Genomic DNA, 19,398 nt, shown 5'->3' with positions numbered 1-19,398 from the left:
GCTGTACACAGTGGACTACAGAACCACATGGGACTACAGAACCACATGGGACTACAGAACCTGCTGTACACAGTGGACTACAGAACCTGCTGTACACATGGGACTACAGAACCTGCTGTACACAGTGGACTACAGAACCTGCTGTACACATGGGACTACAGAACCTGCTGTACACAGTGGACTACAGAACCACATGGGACTACAGAACCACATGGGACTACAGAACCTGCTGTACACAGTGGACTACAGAACCTGCTGTACACATGGGACTACAGAACCTACACATGGGACTACAGAACCTGCTGTACACATGGGACTACAGAACCTACACATGGGACTACAGAACCTGCTGTACACATGGGACTACAGAACCTACACATGGGACTACAGAACCTACACATGGGACTACAGAACCTGCTGTACACAGTGGACTACAGAACCTGCTGTACACATGGGACTACAGAACCTGCTGTACACATGGGACTACAGAACCTGCTGTACACAGTGGACTACAGAACCACATGGGACTACAGAACCTGCTGTACACAGTGGACTACAGAACCACATGGGACTACAGAACCTGCTGTACACAGTGGACTACAGAACCACATGGGACTACAGAACCACATGGGACTACAGAACCACATGGGACTACAGAACCTGCTGTACACAGTGGACTACAGAACCTGCTGTACACATGGGACTACAGAACCTGCTGTACACAGTGGACTACAGAACCACATGGGACTACAGAACCTGCTGTACACATGGGACTACAGAACCTGCTGTACACATGGGACTACAGAACCTGCTGTACACAGTGGACTACAGAACCACATGGGACTACAGAACCTACACATGGGACTACAGAACCTGCTGTACACAGTGGACTACAGAACCTGCTGTACACATGGGACTACAGAACCTGCTGTACACATGGGACTACAGAACCTGCTGTACACAGTGGACTACAGAACCACATGGGACTACAGAACCACATGGGACTACAGAACCACATGGGACTACAGAACCTGCTGTACACATGGGACTACAGAACTTGCTGTACACATGGGACTACAGAACCTGCTGTACACAGTGGACTACAGAACCTGCTGTACACATGGGACTACAGAACCTGCTGTACACAGTGGACTACAGAACCACATGGGACTACAGAACCACATGGGACTACAGAACCACATGGGACTACAGAACCTGCTGTACACAGTGGACTACAGAACCACATGGGACTACAGAACCTGCTGTACACAGTGGACTACAGAACCACATGGGACTACAGAACCTGCTGTACACAGTGGACTACAGAACCACATGGGACTACAGAACCTGCTGTACACAGTGGACTACAGAACCACATGGGACTACAGAACCTGCTGTACACAGTGGACTACAGAACCACATGGGACTACAGAACCTGCTGTGCACATGGGACTACAGAACCAAGACAGATGCCTGCTAAGGATAATAACCTATGTCCAGCTTTGAGGGTTTGTGTAAACACAAACATTGAAGATGAAGGTGAGGACGCAAATTGTGATTGGCCGGAATGAGATGATGTATGATGATGTAATTGATGTATGATGATAAGAGCGCCCCTCACTTCACACAGGTGTGATTTTTTTTTAATATATCTATGCATGCAGGTCCTTGTAATTAGTTACTTCCCTGACATAAGCAACATCCTAGGCTAGCCCATACTATTTATTAAGTATGACTACAAATTTGGGCAATTAAGGTTTCAGTCCGATCCAAGCCCTATTGACTTTCACCCATAATAAAATGCATATTTCAAAAAGTATAAAGCATAGGTGAAAATTGTAGGTAAATGGCCTATTGGCACTGATCGGTCCAGCATTTTGTGATATTAGAACAGACAGACAGACAGACAGACAGACAGACATGCAGGCAGACAGACAGACAGTTAGTTTTATAGACAGCTATAGACTCCAACAGTGCAGAACCATGTTGTAAAAAAGACAAACAAACAAGACAGGGTCTATTAACAGCTCCCATGTGGATCTGGGAATTCTGGTGTCTAGTCTGTGAAGTCACTCATCGACGGTATGCTACTCCATAGTATTTGGAGTATTTGCTACTTTCCGCTACTTATGAAATTGGACATTCTGCATAATTTGGTACTTTAAGTGCATTTCGATACCAACACATTTGCCCTTTCACTGAAGTCAATTTGTAATTGCAGAATTTAACTTGTAACAGAGTATTTCGACGTTGCAGTAATGATACTTTTACTTGAGTAAGAAACGTGAGTACCTTTTCCACCACTGTCGATTTGCGAGACTAGACAGACAAACCCTCTGGCGGTGTTGATTTCGTTGACTATGACGAAAAATGTCCGTCGACTGCCTTTTTTACCGTAAAAAACTACATGAAACGCTGCGACGCGTTGTGTGCTTGTGGATCGGCTGTTTTCAGAACGCAACATGCAAGTGTAAAATGTGGCATTACAGCGCCATCAAGGCCCGCAAAAATGTGTTTTTGTACAAAAAACAACTGTAGATTTAGTAAATTATGACTAAAATCATGACATTTAGTCGACTAAAACTAGACTAACAATAAAACCTTTCAGATGTCTAAAATATGACTAAAACTAAATGAAGTTTTATTCCAAAGACTATGACTAAACTAAAATCAAAATTTGCTGCCAAAATCGACAGTGAGAGCCACGCAGTAACAAGTGTATCTGGGAGAGTGAGAGCCACACAGTAGTGTATCTGGGAGAGCGCTTGTGAGACACATTGTATCTGGGAGAGCGCTTGTGAGACACATTGTATCTGGGAGAGCGCTTGTGAGACACATTGTATCTGGGAGAGCGCTTGTGAGACACATTGCAGCAACCAGTGTTGATTTTGGCAGCACATTTTTATTTTAGTTTAGTCTTTTGAATAAAATCTAATTTAGTTTTAGTCATATTTTAGTCATCTGAAATGCTTTAGTGTTAGTCTAGTTTTAGTTGACTAACTAAATGTCATGCGATTTTAGCCGACTAAATCTACAGTTGTTTCTTTGTCGACAAAAATGCATTTTTGCGGTGCCTTGATGCCGTGGTAATGGCTTGATGATGCGTTGTGTGCTTGTAAATCGGCTATTTTCAGCATGCAACCAAGCGAAAAATGACTTGCCTTTTAGTTCTACTGGATCTCTTATCCACTAGTCCCTTCTAGTTTTTTTTTGCTGACGAAATTGTCAACATATTTAGTTCTAGTTTTAGTCCTCATAGCTTAGTTTTAATTTAGTTTCCATTTGATTTTCGTCAGTGAAAAAAGGTAGTCGACAGACATTATTCGTCATAGTTTTAATCAACGCAGCAACGCAACGTGGGAAGAGTGTGACTGCATGGTATCTAGAGTCTAGATACCATGCAGTCACACTCTTCCCGTTACACAGCGTCTAGATTCTAGACGCTGTGTAACGGGAAGGAAACTATGATTTCCTTTAACACTATCTCAGGTCAAACAGGTCATGTAGGGTCACTGTAGCGGTAGTCCTTCCTATCTGCCTATGGAAGCAGGCGACTGACGTCTTGCTTTGTTTAAATACACACACTGGAGCCCAGCGATATGACTTCAAGTCGGGCGTCACGATTATTGTAAACCTTCGCCTTTATACGATTGCAATTCATTAACAAAAACAGTGACAATTGTAGATCTAGAAGCTCACAATGCATGGTGATGTTATTATGCTAGTTAGGTGAGCTTGTAGATCGGTTATTTTCACACACCACCACTGTACAATGTAGTCTAATAAGGGTTATTAATCAGGCTAATAAATTAAGGCAATTATATATATAAAGAAATCTCTATCAATCGATGAGTCACAATGTTCCAGAATCCCTGAGAAAGTACATTTAGAGGACTGGAGATGAGGTAGATTCACTTCTATACCTACGATTTAGACACATTGACTTGAGAAGAGCACACATTCGTCTGTCGTCAACAGACAAACATGCGGACTGATGAAATCAGTGCGTTTGAACAAACATTAACAACAGTGGGATTCCTGGCAGATGAAGGTACTGTTAGAGTCTCTGAGAGCAGACGGACTTCATAACAGAGTCCAAACAAAGACCAGACAGACCTTACAGTTACAGCACTGGTTCTCAGGATCCAAGGACCTCCAGGGGGACCCCAAGGGGGTTCAATGGGTTCCCGTTACGTTGCAGCTAAATGGTCAGCTAAACCAAAATGGTCTGTAACTCCAGGTGTGTACAACTGGGAACAATGGACCGTGGGAAGGGGTCCATTGTTTCCAATTGTGCACGCAAATAAAAGGAATTTTAATCAAAATCCCATTGTTCTGAGAGGAGATCAATAATATAGTGTGTAAAAAAATATCTTCTGTGTAGTTCCCTGCTAAATGTTGACGTCACGAAACAACTCAATCAAAATGTGTTTTTCACCATAGTATTGATCTCCGCACACCAGAACAAGGGCTTTAAGGCAAGGTTTCCCTTTAACACTGCTAATACAGTGTACGTATATTGGGGTGCCACCGTGCTAGGAAAGATAATCATATGAAATGAGTGTCCGTGGCCGAATGCATATCAAACTGGGGATCCTTCAAATTAAAACAAAAAGTTGAGAATGACTTGTTTTAGAGCTCAATAACAGAAGAACGGGTTTGGCATAATTATGAACATAAAAGATGAACATTGCACCGTCACTGACCTCCGTGAAAACGCCTGCTATCCCTGCCTGGCATGAGCCATGCTCCTCCCCATACTTCTGCTTATAGTCTGTAAAGAAAAGAAAGAAAGAAAAAAAAATGACTAAACCACAAATTATTTCACTGTGCGCCTGAGCCAGCACTTACTGGAGTTCACTCGGCATTCCATATGGAGCTAGTCAAAGTAGCTCCTCCATCCAAGATGAATCTGGGGCTAGAAAGCAAGAGAAAAGCGGTACAACTCCACATTCGAGAAAAACTCTCACACTTGGGGGGTGGGTTGGGGTGGGGTGGGGGGGGGGACATACTGCTCTCATGTTACAAACAATATTGAGTTTGGATCCGTGCATGATGTACTGTACACACGGTCCCTTGCAGACACTGCCATGGCGCCCCTCCGAAACTTGGAGGCAACAAGAGAAACGGAAGGACACAAAAAAAACCTGACCCTGGAGCATAATCTAGGTATAAAAGGGTTTCATTACTCAAGCCTAAAAATATTAACCCATTTTGACCTGAGATCAGATTCTAAAAATGTCTTCTACATCCTGACAGTTTTCTGAAAAAGCTATGTTTCTATGTCAGTCGTTCTTCGATTTTTCAAAAATAGCAGACCTATGAGCTTGTAGATCTGCTATTTTTCAACCAAAAAGGGTTCCCGCCCAAAATGGGTTAAGAAAATACTTGCATCATTCAGCTCAATATTTCATGCAGTATAGGTTGCTTGTCAAATGAAATTTGATTTCTGCAAGTGCTGGGTTTAGACCACCGCGGGTGCGAGAAACTTATACCGTATAGTATGTTAACCTATTTGTATAGCATAGCAAATTAACTTGATTTACTAGTATCGTAAACCTGCAAACTGCTAAAGCATGGTGCTCGCAAAAAACTGTTTTGTTTCCCCTACCTTGCAAGCAATTTGATCTCCAACACCACAGAAATGTAGGAGAGCAAGCCAAACTCTTGTTTTTCAACAAAAGCTTCCATTACAGTAATACCCTCATAATGTGAACACTTTCTTTTTCAAAAGAGTTGCCTGAGGAGCACTAATTCTCCACTGGCTCAACGCGTAACGCGTCAGATACTTTATCCTGCAGCATAACGAACTCTACGTCCTTCAAAATTCCCAGGTGCTGCGTCTTGCCAGGGAACTTGCGTTGGGGTTTTTGACACACTTTCAAGGCCCTCCGGCTACCGGCCTTGAGTGCCAGAATGCCTGTCAGAGGCCTGACGTAGGGGAAAGAAGGCTCCCATAACTCACAGCGATAGCTGCAGTGATCATCGTGGGCCATGATGACAAACAGGCGTGTTGGTCCAAGCTGGGTCGGACAGGGTGCCGTGCGCAACCTGCTGACTGCTTGGGCCAACAGGCCCTCTCATCTTCAAGTGTATAGACTTTACAAAGTTGTATGTGTCTGATCGTGAATTCATGATCAACTCTTTCTGTCTTCTGCACCCTGTGACTAAAGGAAGGTCATGTTTTGACTCACGCTATTCTCCGCTTTGAAACACTTTGTCTACTTCTTTCTGACAGTGTGACAGTGAAGAGTTAAGGAAGAGGACAGCATGTGAAACAGCTCCTCCTGGACCAGATTCAAACTCCAAACATGGCACAGAGTTATGTTCATTTAACCACATTAAGCCAGGCGTGCCTATTTTGGGCATGTCATTTTAGGCAGCGTTTTTCCAAAATGTTCAAAACATTTATAGATAAAAACAACTGTTAATTTATTTATTTTTATCGCGAAAATCGCAGCTCTACAAGCTCACAATGGTTGCATTGTACATCGGCCACTGTCGCTAGACGTAGCATTCATATACGACGGATCTAGGGCATTATTACCAGTACCTTTACTGCCCAATAGAAATGGTCTGAAAGCTCAAAATAAAGTAAAACAACTGCATAGATCTGAAGCGTGCCGAAATGTTTACTCTTTAACAGTACATGAACAAATAGAGGACTTCCACACCCAGTGGTGTAAAGTAACTAAGTACATTTACTTAAGTACAATTTTGAGGTATTTGTACTTTATCTGAGTACGTTTCATTTTCAGTATACGTTTACTTGTACCCCACTATATTTCAGAGGCAAATATTGTACTTTTACTCCACTACAATTATTTGACAACTTTAGTTACCCAGTTACTTTGTAGATTTTCATTCTCATTACAAAACATACATTAACCATCCAATTTAGGCCAATCTAGAGCTTGTAGATCTGCTATTTTTTAAAAGATTTGAAAACCTTTGAAAGGGGACCTTGTGCACTAATGTGTACTTTCTACTTTTTGGTACTTTAAGTACATTTTGACGCCAATACTTTTGTACTTTTACTCAAGCACATTTAGAATTCTGGACTTTTACTTGTAATGGAGCATATTTTATATTGCAGTAATACTGTTACTAAAGTAAAACATTGGAGTACTGTTTTAATAATAATAATAATAATGAATTGCATTTTTATAGCGCTTTTCCAAGTGCTAAAAGCGCTACAATGGTTCATTCATTCAAACATTGGGAGGTGAAGCGGCGAACAGTCGACGCCAGCATCCTCACTTCCCACATTCACACACCAATGGTGGCGAGCTCACACCGACCGACTCATTGGAGGCAATGTAGGGTTCAGTGTCTTGCCCAAGGACACTTCGACATGTGGACAGGAGGAGCCGGGATTCGAACCGCCGACCCAGGGATCATTGGACGACCTGCTCTACCTCCTGAGCCACAGCCGCCCACGTTTTACCACCACAGTCTCTGTAGCGTACCTTCATAACAAGGGATCAGTGGTTGCGTCCTCCCCTGTAGAGTTGGAGGGATGATGGAGCAGTAGCCATGGGGAAGGATGTGCTCCGAGTCATAGTAGACGTTTTTCCAGCGGTGGGCACAGGCCTGCATGGGACACAACAACGGTCACTTTGTTAATGTTTATATGGTACAGAAGGGGGGGAAACAACAAAAAAAAACAGTTCGGGCAACTTTATACTAGAGTCTTTGCTCCAATATGCTGACTGTTTAAGTTCATACACACAGAAACAGAGAGAGGGGGACTGGGGATGACGGGGGGGACGGGGACAGGCCAGCCCCTTTCCCTCTGGACTGGAGTCAGTGTGTCTGTGTGGCTGTCAAATGAACGACTACGAGGACGGGAATTAAAAAACCCATCCAACCCCTGACCATAACAGCCATGGTCTGTGGTGTGAATATCTCAGCTAAGCTTAATATCCGCGCTTCCTAAAGAAAAAACAGTTTTACACGGTGGGAGTGAGAGTCACAAAAAACATCCTCTAGCAGCTACAACACTGGAGTTTCCTAACGGTTTGAATGTCCTAAACAGCTCATCTCTGCTTAGCGGAGAACCCGAGTGAACCCACGTGCCCCCCCGGGGGGCACCGACCGCGGCCAACAGCAGCGAAGAAAGACAACAACATTAACGTTATTACAAATATGGAAAAGAAGCAAAACACACGTCGTATTATGTGTGTTTCTGAAAGAGGGAGCAAATTTCCCCAAACGCTGTTTTCTTTATTGCAATATGTCCACCGGCGGGGGAGTGATACTCTGTAGCTGCCATGGTGTTTTTTGTAAAAACAACACATTCCATAGATCAGTAATCGAACAGGAAACTGCGGAGCGGAGTTAAAAACCTTTTTGCACAAAGCATGCCACATAAATGTGGTAATAATTTAGGACCCTGGGACGGTGGTGGGACTCCTGTGGCTCTGGGGACAGCGCAGAATGCTTTTCTTACAGGCAAAGTTCAGCTCATTTCCCCCTGGCTGCACTCCCCACACACACACACAGCCAACCTAAATGAATAAAAAGAGGTCTGCATGATTTGCGGGTACACACTACACACATGGGGCGTCACGTCGGTCTGGAAGCAAGATGCCGCGTCGAGACGCATCCATGTGTTTCAAGCGACAAGTCTGGCCAATAAGCCAGTATAGTATAACGGCTGGTAATGTGAGCTCCAAGGAATTTAGCTCAAGTATGAATTATGCCGGGAATTGTTTACATTAGTGATAATACTGTCGAATTTCCAGTTTTCCACAGGAGAGAAAAAAAATCACAGATCAGCTGATACGGGCACGGCGCAAAGGTCTTGCAGAGGCCTGTGTTCAGTGGCTCAAAATAGTAAGATCAAATCATTTAAAAAAAAACTGTTACGGTTTGGGTTTGTATTTCCCTGACAGAAGCAGCAGACCATGTATGGAGTTGTGCTGTTGTCATGAATCCCATTCGGGCCTCCTGTGTGCCGATTGGTTCTGAACAAGGCCCCTTTTTTTTCTTCATTTGGTTGAAAACACAGATGAAATCACAGTTCACATCTGCCGAACAGCCGTCTCCTCCTCCTCCTCCTCCTCCTCCTCCACTCGCACAGAAACGTGAGTCCATTCACATGGGATTCAAAACAAGCATGAGCCATTCTGCTCTGTCGAGGGCCCACAGACACGTGGCTGCAGAGAGAGAGTCCCCATGATTCCAACCACATGAACCCTATAGTGTCCCCATCTCTGGGGACGAACGTTCTGGGGGGAAATAGCCGATCTACAAGCTCACAAAGTGTCGCGGTTGGACACGTCGTGTATAATTATTGGCTATTGTTGGTGAAGAGATTTGGTGTATAGTGCAGTGGTTTTCAACCAGTGGTCCGGGGACCACCAGTGGTCCTTGAGGGGGTTCCAGCCGGTGCATGTCCCCAGCTAAATGATGAAGAGTTGGTAACCAAATGAACCCTTGTATATTTAACTACCCCGCGAGGGGGGGGGGTAGTTCCAGACCCACAGGAACGCACCCAGGGTGCCGGCCCAGTTCCGGCGAGCCGCCCCGCGTCCGAAATGGTTGAGAAATGACAGAGTTACCGTGTGGGGGTCCCTCTACTGTACTGTACTGTCACTGTACTGTACTGGCACACCCGAAATCACCATATATACAGTTAATATGTGAAATGAAATGAAATGAAATGAAATGAAATGAAATCTATATTTACCCAGGGTATCTGGGCTAAGCTCAAGAACTTGTTTCCAGCCAGGCCCTGCTCATAGAACACATTTCATCGTAGTGGTTGATGCCTTGTTCAAGGGCATTTCAGCGGTGGTAATTTTAACGTGTCGGACGGCTGATTCGAACTGGGAACCTTCCGGTATCTAGACCGCGCCGCTATCCGTTCGGCCACCGCTGTGCGTGTGTTTGTGTGTGTGTTAGGTTGCGCACAGGTGGTGAAAAACAACCATGCTGTTTTCGTGCTCAGACGCACCCACCCACCCAGCCACACACATAGTCACTTAAGGAAGTGGTTGCACCACTTAAAAAGACAAAAGTGGAATGAAATATTTATATTACTACAGGTAGTTCTTCTGACCAAGCAATTGGTTGAAATAGGCTCTCCAGCCGTGCTGAAATGAGCATGACGGCACACCTAGTCAAGTAGTCATTAATAGAAGATTTGAGAACGGATTAATCACATTAAAAATATCATCAGTTGTGCTGATTAGTGATTAGACTGAATGGATGGTCCGTGGCTCATAATGCCAATTGAATAGTGGGCCTTGACATGAAAAAAAGAGGGCAAAAAGTAGGAGGCCTGGCTAGTATAGACCCCTGGGTCACTGTGGTCAATTAAGTATACTGTAAGGTTAAAGTGGTTAACCCCATGGGTCAACTTTTATGCTCTCAGAGTTAAAGTGGACACTCAGGATTTTGCAGTGTAGAACTAAATGCTTCTCATTATACAAGTTTATGGTCAAATGATCCCAAACTGACAGGTCCAAGAAGCCTCACTTTTAAGTTTGACGGAAGGATAAAAAATGGTCTGGAAAATTCACGCCAACGCATTCCGCCCTCTCAGATGAAAAGGAAAATGGCACCAAATGAGGAATGTATTCAAAAGTAATGCATCCATGGCTGGCCAAAGTGTTATCTGGACTTCTTTGGACAGGGAAAAAAAACAAAACCCTCCTCATGGCTCCTGTAGATCCCTCGGGACGAAGTCAATCAACAACGAGCATTCAAGCACATTAACACCTGTCAGGACTGTTTACAGTGCGTCCACATGGCTTGGAGGGGGGCTACGAGTGTTCTCCAGCCCACACTTAATAGTGTCGCCTCTAGGCTGCCCTGCAAGGCGCTGCGAGCCCCCCCCCCGCCGCCCGCCCCCCCCCGCACTCCCACCCCCCACTCCAGGGCCAGAGAGAGGCTGAAGTCTCTCACTACCCACTGCAGGGGAGACGGGCTCGCTTTTAATCAAAGTCTGCCCTTGGATGAGACCACCGCAGAGGAGTTTTTGAAGCCTAAACAAACTCAACCAGCTGCCCTGTGATCTCTTGGCAAGCATCCAGTCTAGAATCCTCCTTAGATCAGCACCACTAGGGGCTAGTCTGCCAATTTATCTTGATCGTCCCGGGTATTTTATCGAAAAGGGCTAGTTTTGACAACCACGTCTCTCCACTGTCGTCGATTCTAGCACCAAAAGCCAAGGTCAAAGTTGTACCTTCCGCAGTTCTGCAACCCCACAGCAGTCGCCACACCGTTCCTTCTTCAGTTGTTACGACAGTGAGCCCCCCCCCCACACACACCTCCATCCCACCCCCATTGACGAATGTGATTCATAAGAGTTGACACCGCTACAGGCAGCTCAAACACGTGACGTAACGCTGTGGCCTTTGCCAGAGGAGGGTTTTTGATGTTGGGAACCAGCTGTGGTTTAACAATGCGGTTCATGGTAAGACATTTGCAACAATGATGGTGGTATAATCCAGTGTGCCTTTACGAGTGTACATGGTTTGCATTAAAAGTTAAAACCGTTTGCAGTACTGACTCTAGCCACTTAAACCCTCTGACTTAGTAAACTGGACCTGACTTGGCTCTGTATCTATCTACTCCAAATCTCTTCTCCCCAAAATGAGGCTATCTACAAGCTCACAATGCTTTGCAACGCATCGCATTGTGAGCTTGTAGATCTGCTATTTTTGGCTAATGTCCTCTCCCTAGAGTTTGGATGCTGGTGTTTTTTTTTTTTTATCCCACAATTGTAACCCAATTTTTCACCCGGTGCCATTTTACCTAAGCCGTAATCCTGGGTGCTACTCTCCCTCTGACAACCTGGGGAGAGCCCTGAACTGACCCCATGCTTCCTTCGATGCATGAGGAGTGAGCAGGCCGCTTCTTACTGGCCTGGCTTTGGCCAGAGTGAATCCACGTTATCAGTCTGGCCAAAGCCACGCTAGCTTCCCCGGTAGGACGTATAGCACGTGGAAGGAACGTGTTATTCCAAGTTTCCAACCAGTTCCTTTCCCCTCCACGAGGCGCCTCAGCTGACCATGGGGGAGGCAGTATAGAGCCCAGGATTACTGCATGTTTTTTGTGAGGGTACCTTGTGACAAAAGCACATTATTAATGTTGTTCTGCTTTATTTTCTGTACATGTTATTTATTTTCAAAAAGAGCTATGTAACATGTGGGTTGTGAGAGTCTTATTCTTTCCTATACATGTATTAAAGGTAACGGGGCTGGTACAAGGGTGAGTGACAGGTGTCAGTGATTGATGCCACCACCCAAGTTTACTAAGGGAAGTGACACACGGGAGGTCTCTCCCAAACAAACAGAGTGCAGGCCTGCACGGAGGAGAAGAGGAGCTCCAGGCGCCAGATAGCGTTTGAACCGTTAGGAAAGCTTAAACGCATTTATCTGCAGCCGTAACAATTGGAGAACAGTCGTGCCCGTCGGGTGAAGCATCGCGCTTGTTGCTGCCGCCGGGGGTCGACGTTGGAATCTATATCTGCCGGCGGTTGGAGGCTAACAGAGCTGCTGTGACCGGTGAGATCATTCCAAAGTGTTCTTGGAGGATTGTAAATACTAACGCCAGGGCTCCACCGGACGCGTCAGCGTCGCGTCTCCGTCACCGTCAGGGAATGTTCCCTTTTTAATCAATGAAGGGTGGCTCCACTGCCCGCGTTGACGGAGACGCGACGCGTGCATTAAAATTGAACCGGTGCGTTTTTTGACGCGACGCGACGGAGACGCAACGCGTCCGGTGGAGCCCTGGCGTTAGGGGTACCCCACGCGTTTCGCTCATTGCGTTGGATTAAACTACGGTTCTAGACTCTCACGTGCGCGCGCCTCGTTGGAAGAGGAGGACGGACGCGGTCTTTGTTGTTTGTTTAATACCAAGCGCAGTTGCGTTCCGCTGACTTTGGGACTGGTTTGGGGTGGGAGGGGGGTTTGAATGTAATCATTGACTGTTGGTTTGAGTTTGTTTTCTTGTTTGTTTATTTTATTTAGTAGGGAAAGACGTCATTGTGATGTGTACTGTTTACCTGTGACTTCGTCAATTACAACTTTTGAGTATCCCTATATAAAGTGTTAAGAGAAAACCCTACGGTCCCGCTTATTTATTCCTTAGTTAATAATTTGCCTTGCTGTGAAGAGGGCGATTGTTACAACCTAACCTAGGCCTAGGGGGACACGGGGAGAACATGCAAGGAAGGCCCTTTGGCCAAGCCCACCTAGGGTATGGGCGCTGATGACACGGAGGAGAGATCACGCCCACAGCTTCCCCGCCGGGAACTGAACCCGGGACATTCCAGATGTGAGGCAACAGCGCTAGTGTTCTGTCCCTGGACTCACCAAGATCTTGCCGTTGGCTTTGTCCTGACGAGCCAGGCTGACCCCCATCCACTCATCGTCCCTGTCTCCCTGACACGTCTTCCCACACGACTCTCTGGGCTTGTTTCCTGAAACAAACACATTGGAACAATGAGAGCACTTTTCACACGATGAGTCATCAAGTCAGAGGACGCCTCACAGTGGGTCAGTGAGGCTGTTGTCAGCATTTTCGGGGTCTTTGCGTTTATTTCCTTATCGTTGCCAAGCACCCTTGGCAACATTCTGTGTGATCGAATGTCGGACATAACCGAAATAGCACTTGCAGAAAGAAAAGCCACAATACGTAACCTGTGGCCACCGCAAGTATTTAACAATGACTCTGTGGGTATTTCTGTCCAACTCAATAGTATTAATACCGTAAACATCCTTTTCTCAGTTTAAAAATATGACATAACAAATCACTGTCATTTCAATTGCACAAGTATGCATGTCTCCATTGACCCAGGGGGCCTGATATTATGTCTGACAACATCCCACGCAGAACTGAAACAGGACAGTGACCTGCAGTGACCACTAGAAGAGGTGTTGTGCAATGCAGATTGTTGCCTTAACTCTGAATATTGACCTCAGATAATGTAAAACAGAAACATTTGTTTAGTGGTGTATCTCATATTACCTTGTATTTAACCAGGAGAGTCACATTGAGGTCCCTTTTTTTGAGTGGTGTAAACCACTCCTACAACTGGCTTTGTTAGTTTACGTGTATGTCCGTACCAAAAAAAAATCACACCCGTGTGAACTGAGTGGTGTAAGGGCTTATATAGACTGATCAGCTGTGGTCTGACGTAATGTCTGACGTAATGAAATCACACCCGTGTGAACTGGGTGACCATAGCAACCATGCTCATTTTTTGGTACGAACAGACAGACAGACAAACAGACAGACAGACAGACACGTAAACTAACAAAGCCAGTTGTAGGAGTGGTTTACGTGTCTGTTCGTACCAAAAAATGAGCATGGTTGCTATGGTCACCCAGTTCACACGGGTGTGATTTCATTACGTCAGACCACAGCTGATCAGTCTATATAAGACCTTACACCACTCAGTTCACACGGGTGTGATTTTTTCTCTTTACATGGCTAAGATGAGGCCAAAGCAGTACAAAAAAGGGACGAGACAAAAATGTGCAACAATAGCCTCAGAAAATAAAAGTAGGCTACCAAGAAAACTGTTCTAAAGACTAAAAATCACACCCGTGTGAACTGAGTGGTGTAAGGTCTTATATAGACTGATCAGCTGTGGTCTGACGTAATGTCTGACGTAATTAAATCACACCCGTGTGAACTGGGTGACCATAGCAACCATGCTCATTTTTTGGTACAACAGACAGACAGACAAACTAACAAAGCCAGTTGTAGGAGTGGTTTACACCACTCAAAAAAATATCTAATGAACATTGGTGGAAGAAAGTAAAAGTAATAAAAGCAGCAATGAACAGAGACAGTTTTGTCGTAAATGCACTCGGTTAGGAAAATAGAACAGATCCAAGTTTGTAATATCAGGGTCAAATACTAAATAAAATGCACTTGAGTAAGTAAATAATGTTCTCCAGTCAAATTTAAATATCTTTCTTTCTGAACAAGACAATTCAGAAGAACTGTATGTAGTGTGAACTACTGTTATTATTAAAAACATAACATGTTATGAACCTATCAGGGTTGAGCCCCTCTGAGCCGTATAATGTGGAGCTCAGGCTGAACTCATAGATAATGTCTGTCTGTTTTCCTTTTCCTTGGTGACACATTGACAGAGTAGAGTGGAGGTTCACACTGAACCCACTCAAGCTGTTGAGTTGACCACAAGAAAAGAGCCAGGGGTTATAGCTCTACAACTCAACTCCTTTTTTTGGCTCAAGTGCTCGGAAAATATTAGCTGAAGCATTTATCATATTTATCAAAATATTTCTGTTCTGATATTGCACACTTCTACTTCTACTTGAATGTCTGCCATATAGCTTGTTCGAAAACAAAAGCACAGTCTGTCACTTTAAGACAGATAGAAGTGTGTATTCTTCAGATAAAACAAAACAGATGCTAGAGGGGTTTGTGCCGGTCCACTAGGCTATAGGATACATTCTATACACTGGCCATTGTGTCCACCGACTGGAGTTTAACCACATGAACCCCAGCGTCTCTATTCTGGGGGCGAACATCCTGCCAAAATAGCCGATCGACATCATGCTCACAACGTGTCGCAACGTACCGGGCTGTGAGCTTTAGTGAGCTTGTAGATTGGACTATTTTCAGCAAATAGATTTCGTGTTAAGGTAAAAGAAAAAGGACTGGGGGACCCCCCTGGTCAACTAAGGATAGATAGGGCTTAAGTGGTTAATCAAATGATATGCAACAAATTAATATCTGGCCCCCATCTGAAAATGTTGTGCCAGGGACCCCCATACAGGATTTGTGTTGTTAAAATGTTTCAAAAATATTTAAAATCACATTTTTTTCCCTCAAAACATTTTGAAAACAGCAGATCTGCAAGCTCACAACGCGCCACAGATGCTGGATACCCCCTGGAACCCCCTCAAGGGACCCCTAGTGGGTCACCGTCAGGTCAGAAAACCCACTTTGAGAACCACTGATGTACATCAGCTATATAATGTATACCATTGCTGAGCAGTTAGCATGCTGTAGTGTTTGTTTTGAAGTGCATGCATGTGCTGCCTGCCTGAATGGTGGTCGTAGTAGTAGTAGTAGTAGTAGTAGTGTGTTAGCATAGACCTCGGTTCCATTGAGACTATACTGACCTCTCCCCAGGTCCATTTCTGTGCAGCGTCGCTCCGGGTTGCTGTGAACTCGACACTTGTACACAGCTCCAGGACTGCGCACAGAGCTACTGTAAGTGGAGTTGGCCCTCGGGGCCCCTACCAGGACCCTGTAAACAGAGAGGAGGCAGAGCGTGACTGACTGTCACCCGCCACTGTTTCTATAACTGTTTTATTGCCTTTCCCACGGACCCCCATACCTCTCGAGAGCGTACAAATATGGAACCAAATGGACGTGTACTGTATAGGGGTCCATTTGGTTCCATTAATTCGTACTCTCAGAGTTGCAGACCCCCCCCCCCCCCACACACACACTCCAAAGGGGGGACCCCACTTTGAGAACCACTGGCCTATAGTCCAAATTCCTCTGAAAAGGAATGTCAGTGTCATTTAATACTAATGGTCAAAATAACAACATGCGCTGCTCTGTGACATGGGCTATCTGTGAGTGCTAAGGGTTGGTAAACAATGAAGCATTGCAAACTGCCAAAACGTTACTGCACGTGTTCACATATCCTATCTATACTGTCTGTAGGCCTATTGTAAAAAATAAATACATAGAAAATAACTACACGCCACTGACGCCAGACAGTGAGTGATGTGACAATTAAGCGTCAGAAAACAAATAAGCATTGAAAACTATCATAATATTACTGCATGCAGCTATAGCTACTGTATCTTATCTAAAAACAAAAAATAATTAAAAAATAATAATAATTGAAATCATATTATAAACTTTAGGAGTTGTCGTTTTAACAGTCTGACTCTGTGTTAAAGAGCACAACTTAACAAGTTAACTTTTCAGCACACACAAGTTACAAGTATCAAAATAACACCAGCGACTTACCAGCGTGTATTATCATGATAATGCTCCAGAACGGAATAACCAAAAAAACTTGAATCTGGTCCACGGAACACTAAAGGATGTTCTAAGTCGATATTATAAGAATAAGCTAATGAAATCGAGATATACACATAATAAAACACGTTCTGTAGTCCCACATGTTGTCCCTGCAGAGCCATCATCCCTTTGCGCATCAGTTGTAAAAGTATCCAATAAAACAAAAAAGGATAATTTATCAGTTTTCAGTGGTTAAAAAAAGGAAGGGGGGAAAAAAAGGTTACAAAAAAAACACCGTCCAAAAAGTTGGGGAAAGTCTCTCGCTTTGTAAAGTCTATAATAACATGCGTAAGAGAGACGCGTGAGGATGAAATGTAACGGGTCTGGGTAAATAACGGTGCGTCAGCTCCTCTCCATTCTATGTGCCAATCCGACTAAAGTTCTTACTCCCAAGCTCCCCGTCTTGGCGATCAATGCGGTCATGGACTGGAGGGACGTGAATGGGTACAACCTCGCATCACATTTCAACCAGGACTGAAGCTGCAGCGTGTGTGCACCACCGCCATCTAGCGGCCCTTCTTCTGACGCACGTTTTCAGCTTGTTCTGTTGTAAAGCACAATAGTATAGTAGAAGTTATATTCAGCAAGCTTTATACAGTATGTATACTCCATTATAAAAGCTATATACGTTTTAATTCAAATCTTACAAAAAAAATAATGAATATATATACATTTGTGTAAGCGTTACGGATAATCTAAGCTGCTGGGAAATATGCTGGGGTCAAATGTCATCCTTGATCAAGGATGACATTTGACCCCAGCATATTTAGGCTATGTCTAGGTGCTGCCACACGGTCGAAAGAGCTGCGCACGTTCTCGGCTGCGCGCAGCTTAAAGCTTGAGTTTTTAGACAGCTGGTGGATGGAAATTAAGCTCCACCTCCGCTGACACCGTCTCCACACCATAGCGCAAAACTTTCTTAAGCTGCGCACTTCTTAAGCTGCGCGCAGCTTAAATTCTGAGTTTTTAGACAGCTGGTGGATGGAAAAGAAGCTCCACCTCCGCGGACTTTTTGGGCGGAGGAGAGCGTTTCCGGGAATCTGGCCGTCGCGCAAGTATTCAGCGGAGGTGGAGCTTAATTTCCATCCACCGGCTGTCTAAAAACTCAAGCTTTAAGCTGCGCGCAGCCGAGAACGTGCGCAGCTCTTTTGACCGTGTGGCAGCACCTTGAATTCTTGCGCGACGGCCAGATTCCCGGAAACGCTCTCCTCCGCTCAAGTCTTCCGCGGAGGTGGAGCTTCTTTTCCATCCACCAGCTGTCTAAAAACTCGGAATTTAAGCTGCGCGCAGCTTAAGAAGTGCGCAGCTTAAGACCGTTTTGCGCTATGGTGTGGAGACGGTGTCTCACTGTGTATTCCTGCACAAACAGCAGAGTGATCTCTCAGTACAGATTTATTGGAGATTCTCACTTTCAATTGTATACATACATTTTGTTTTGATTGTATTGTTCCACGTTTTGCTTTGGCAATGTAAACGTATGTTTTCTCATGCCAATAAAGCCATTTGAATTAAACATTGAATTGTATGCGTTATCAGTGGTTCAACCCCTGGCATTCCAAGGAGCCCCAATTTGATAGGCATTACACCAAGGACCCCCATTGGATGATTTTTTTTTAAACTCACAATCTACTGTAAGCCTGATATGGTCCGTCATTAATTTTGGTCCAGAATTCCTGTACTGTTTATGTACTTAAAGCAAGACAGTAGGTGATCTGTTCATCTTCAACAGAAGGGCGGGGGGGTGTTGATAAGGGTGGGCGGCTGGGGGTGCTGAAGAATTTTGGTTGACAGGGGGAGCAGGGTTGGAGGGCAGATTACAAGAGGGGGATGCATTTTTGCTCATTTCGCTAACGAGGGGGGATGGCATGCCCCCTTATATGGCCTTATTGACCTACTGACTGTATAGTAGTTATAAAGGCTTTAGCGGAGCCATTCTTGCAGGCTCTCTATGCTTGGATTTACTCGTACTTGTGATAATGAAGATTAACTATCAATCATCCCCTCAAGTGCCCCAGTAAGTACAGGGAAATGGTTCTCAAGTGGGGTTCGGGTAAAATGTGTTAATACATAGCAGCATCAAAAGACTTTTAACCACTTTATCGATTTAAATACCATGGATATTCAAAAACAGCTAAATTTAAAAAATCTGGAAAATCTGGAAATTGGGTCCTTGACACAAAGGTTTGAGAAGCAGTGCCCCAGGGGGGGTGTCCAGGACCCCCACACTGAGAACCATGTGACCGTTTCTCTCATTGTGGGATGATGGCAAACCTGCAGTTAACAATAAATATTCTTCAAATGGTAAATGGTGCATTTATATAGCGCCTTTATCCAAGGCGCTTTACATAGATTGTGCATTAC

General features: G+C 44.6%; 1 protein-coding gene across 1 annotated transcript in view; it reads right to left on the bottom strand.

Moving 5' to 3' along the window:
• Positions 1–17,390, bottom strand: part of itga9 (integrin, alpha 9) — a 143,888-nt gene extending 126,498 nt beyond the window's left edge. Inside the window, exons 1-5 of the mRNA XM_079512784.1 lie at positions 16,984–17,390; positions 16,119–16,246; positions 13,329–13,435; positions 7,470–7,593; positions 4,707–4,774 (exon numbers count right to left, since the gene is read on the bottom strand). Coding sequence (XP_079368910.1) covers positions 4,707–4,774; positions 7,470–7,593; positions 13,329–13,435; positions 16,119–16,246; positions 16,984–17,174 — 618 coding nt within the window. The 5' untranslated portion in view covers positions 17,175–17,390. The remainder of the gene's footprint in view (positions 1–4,706; positions 4,775–7,469; positions 7,594–13,328; positions 13,436–16,118; positions 16,247–16,983) is intronic.
• Positions 17,391–19,398: the final 2,008 nt, after the last annotated feature.

This window comes from Electrona antarctica, assembly GCF_951216825.1.
Source record: "Electrona antarctica genome assembly, chromosome: 10".
NCBI lineage: Eukaryota > Metazoa > Chordata > Actinopteri > Myctophiformes > Myctophidae > Electrona > Electrona antarctica.
This window is presented reverse-complemented; position numbering and strand designations above follow the sequence as displayed.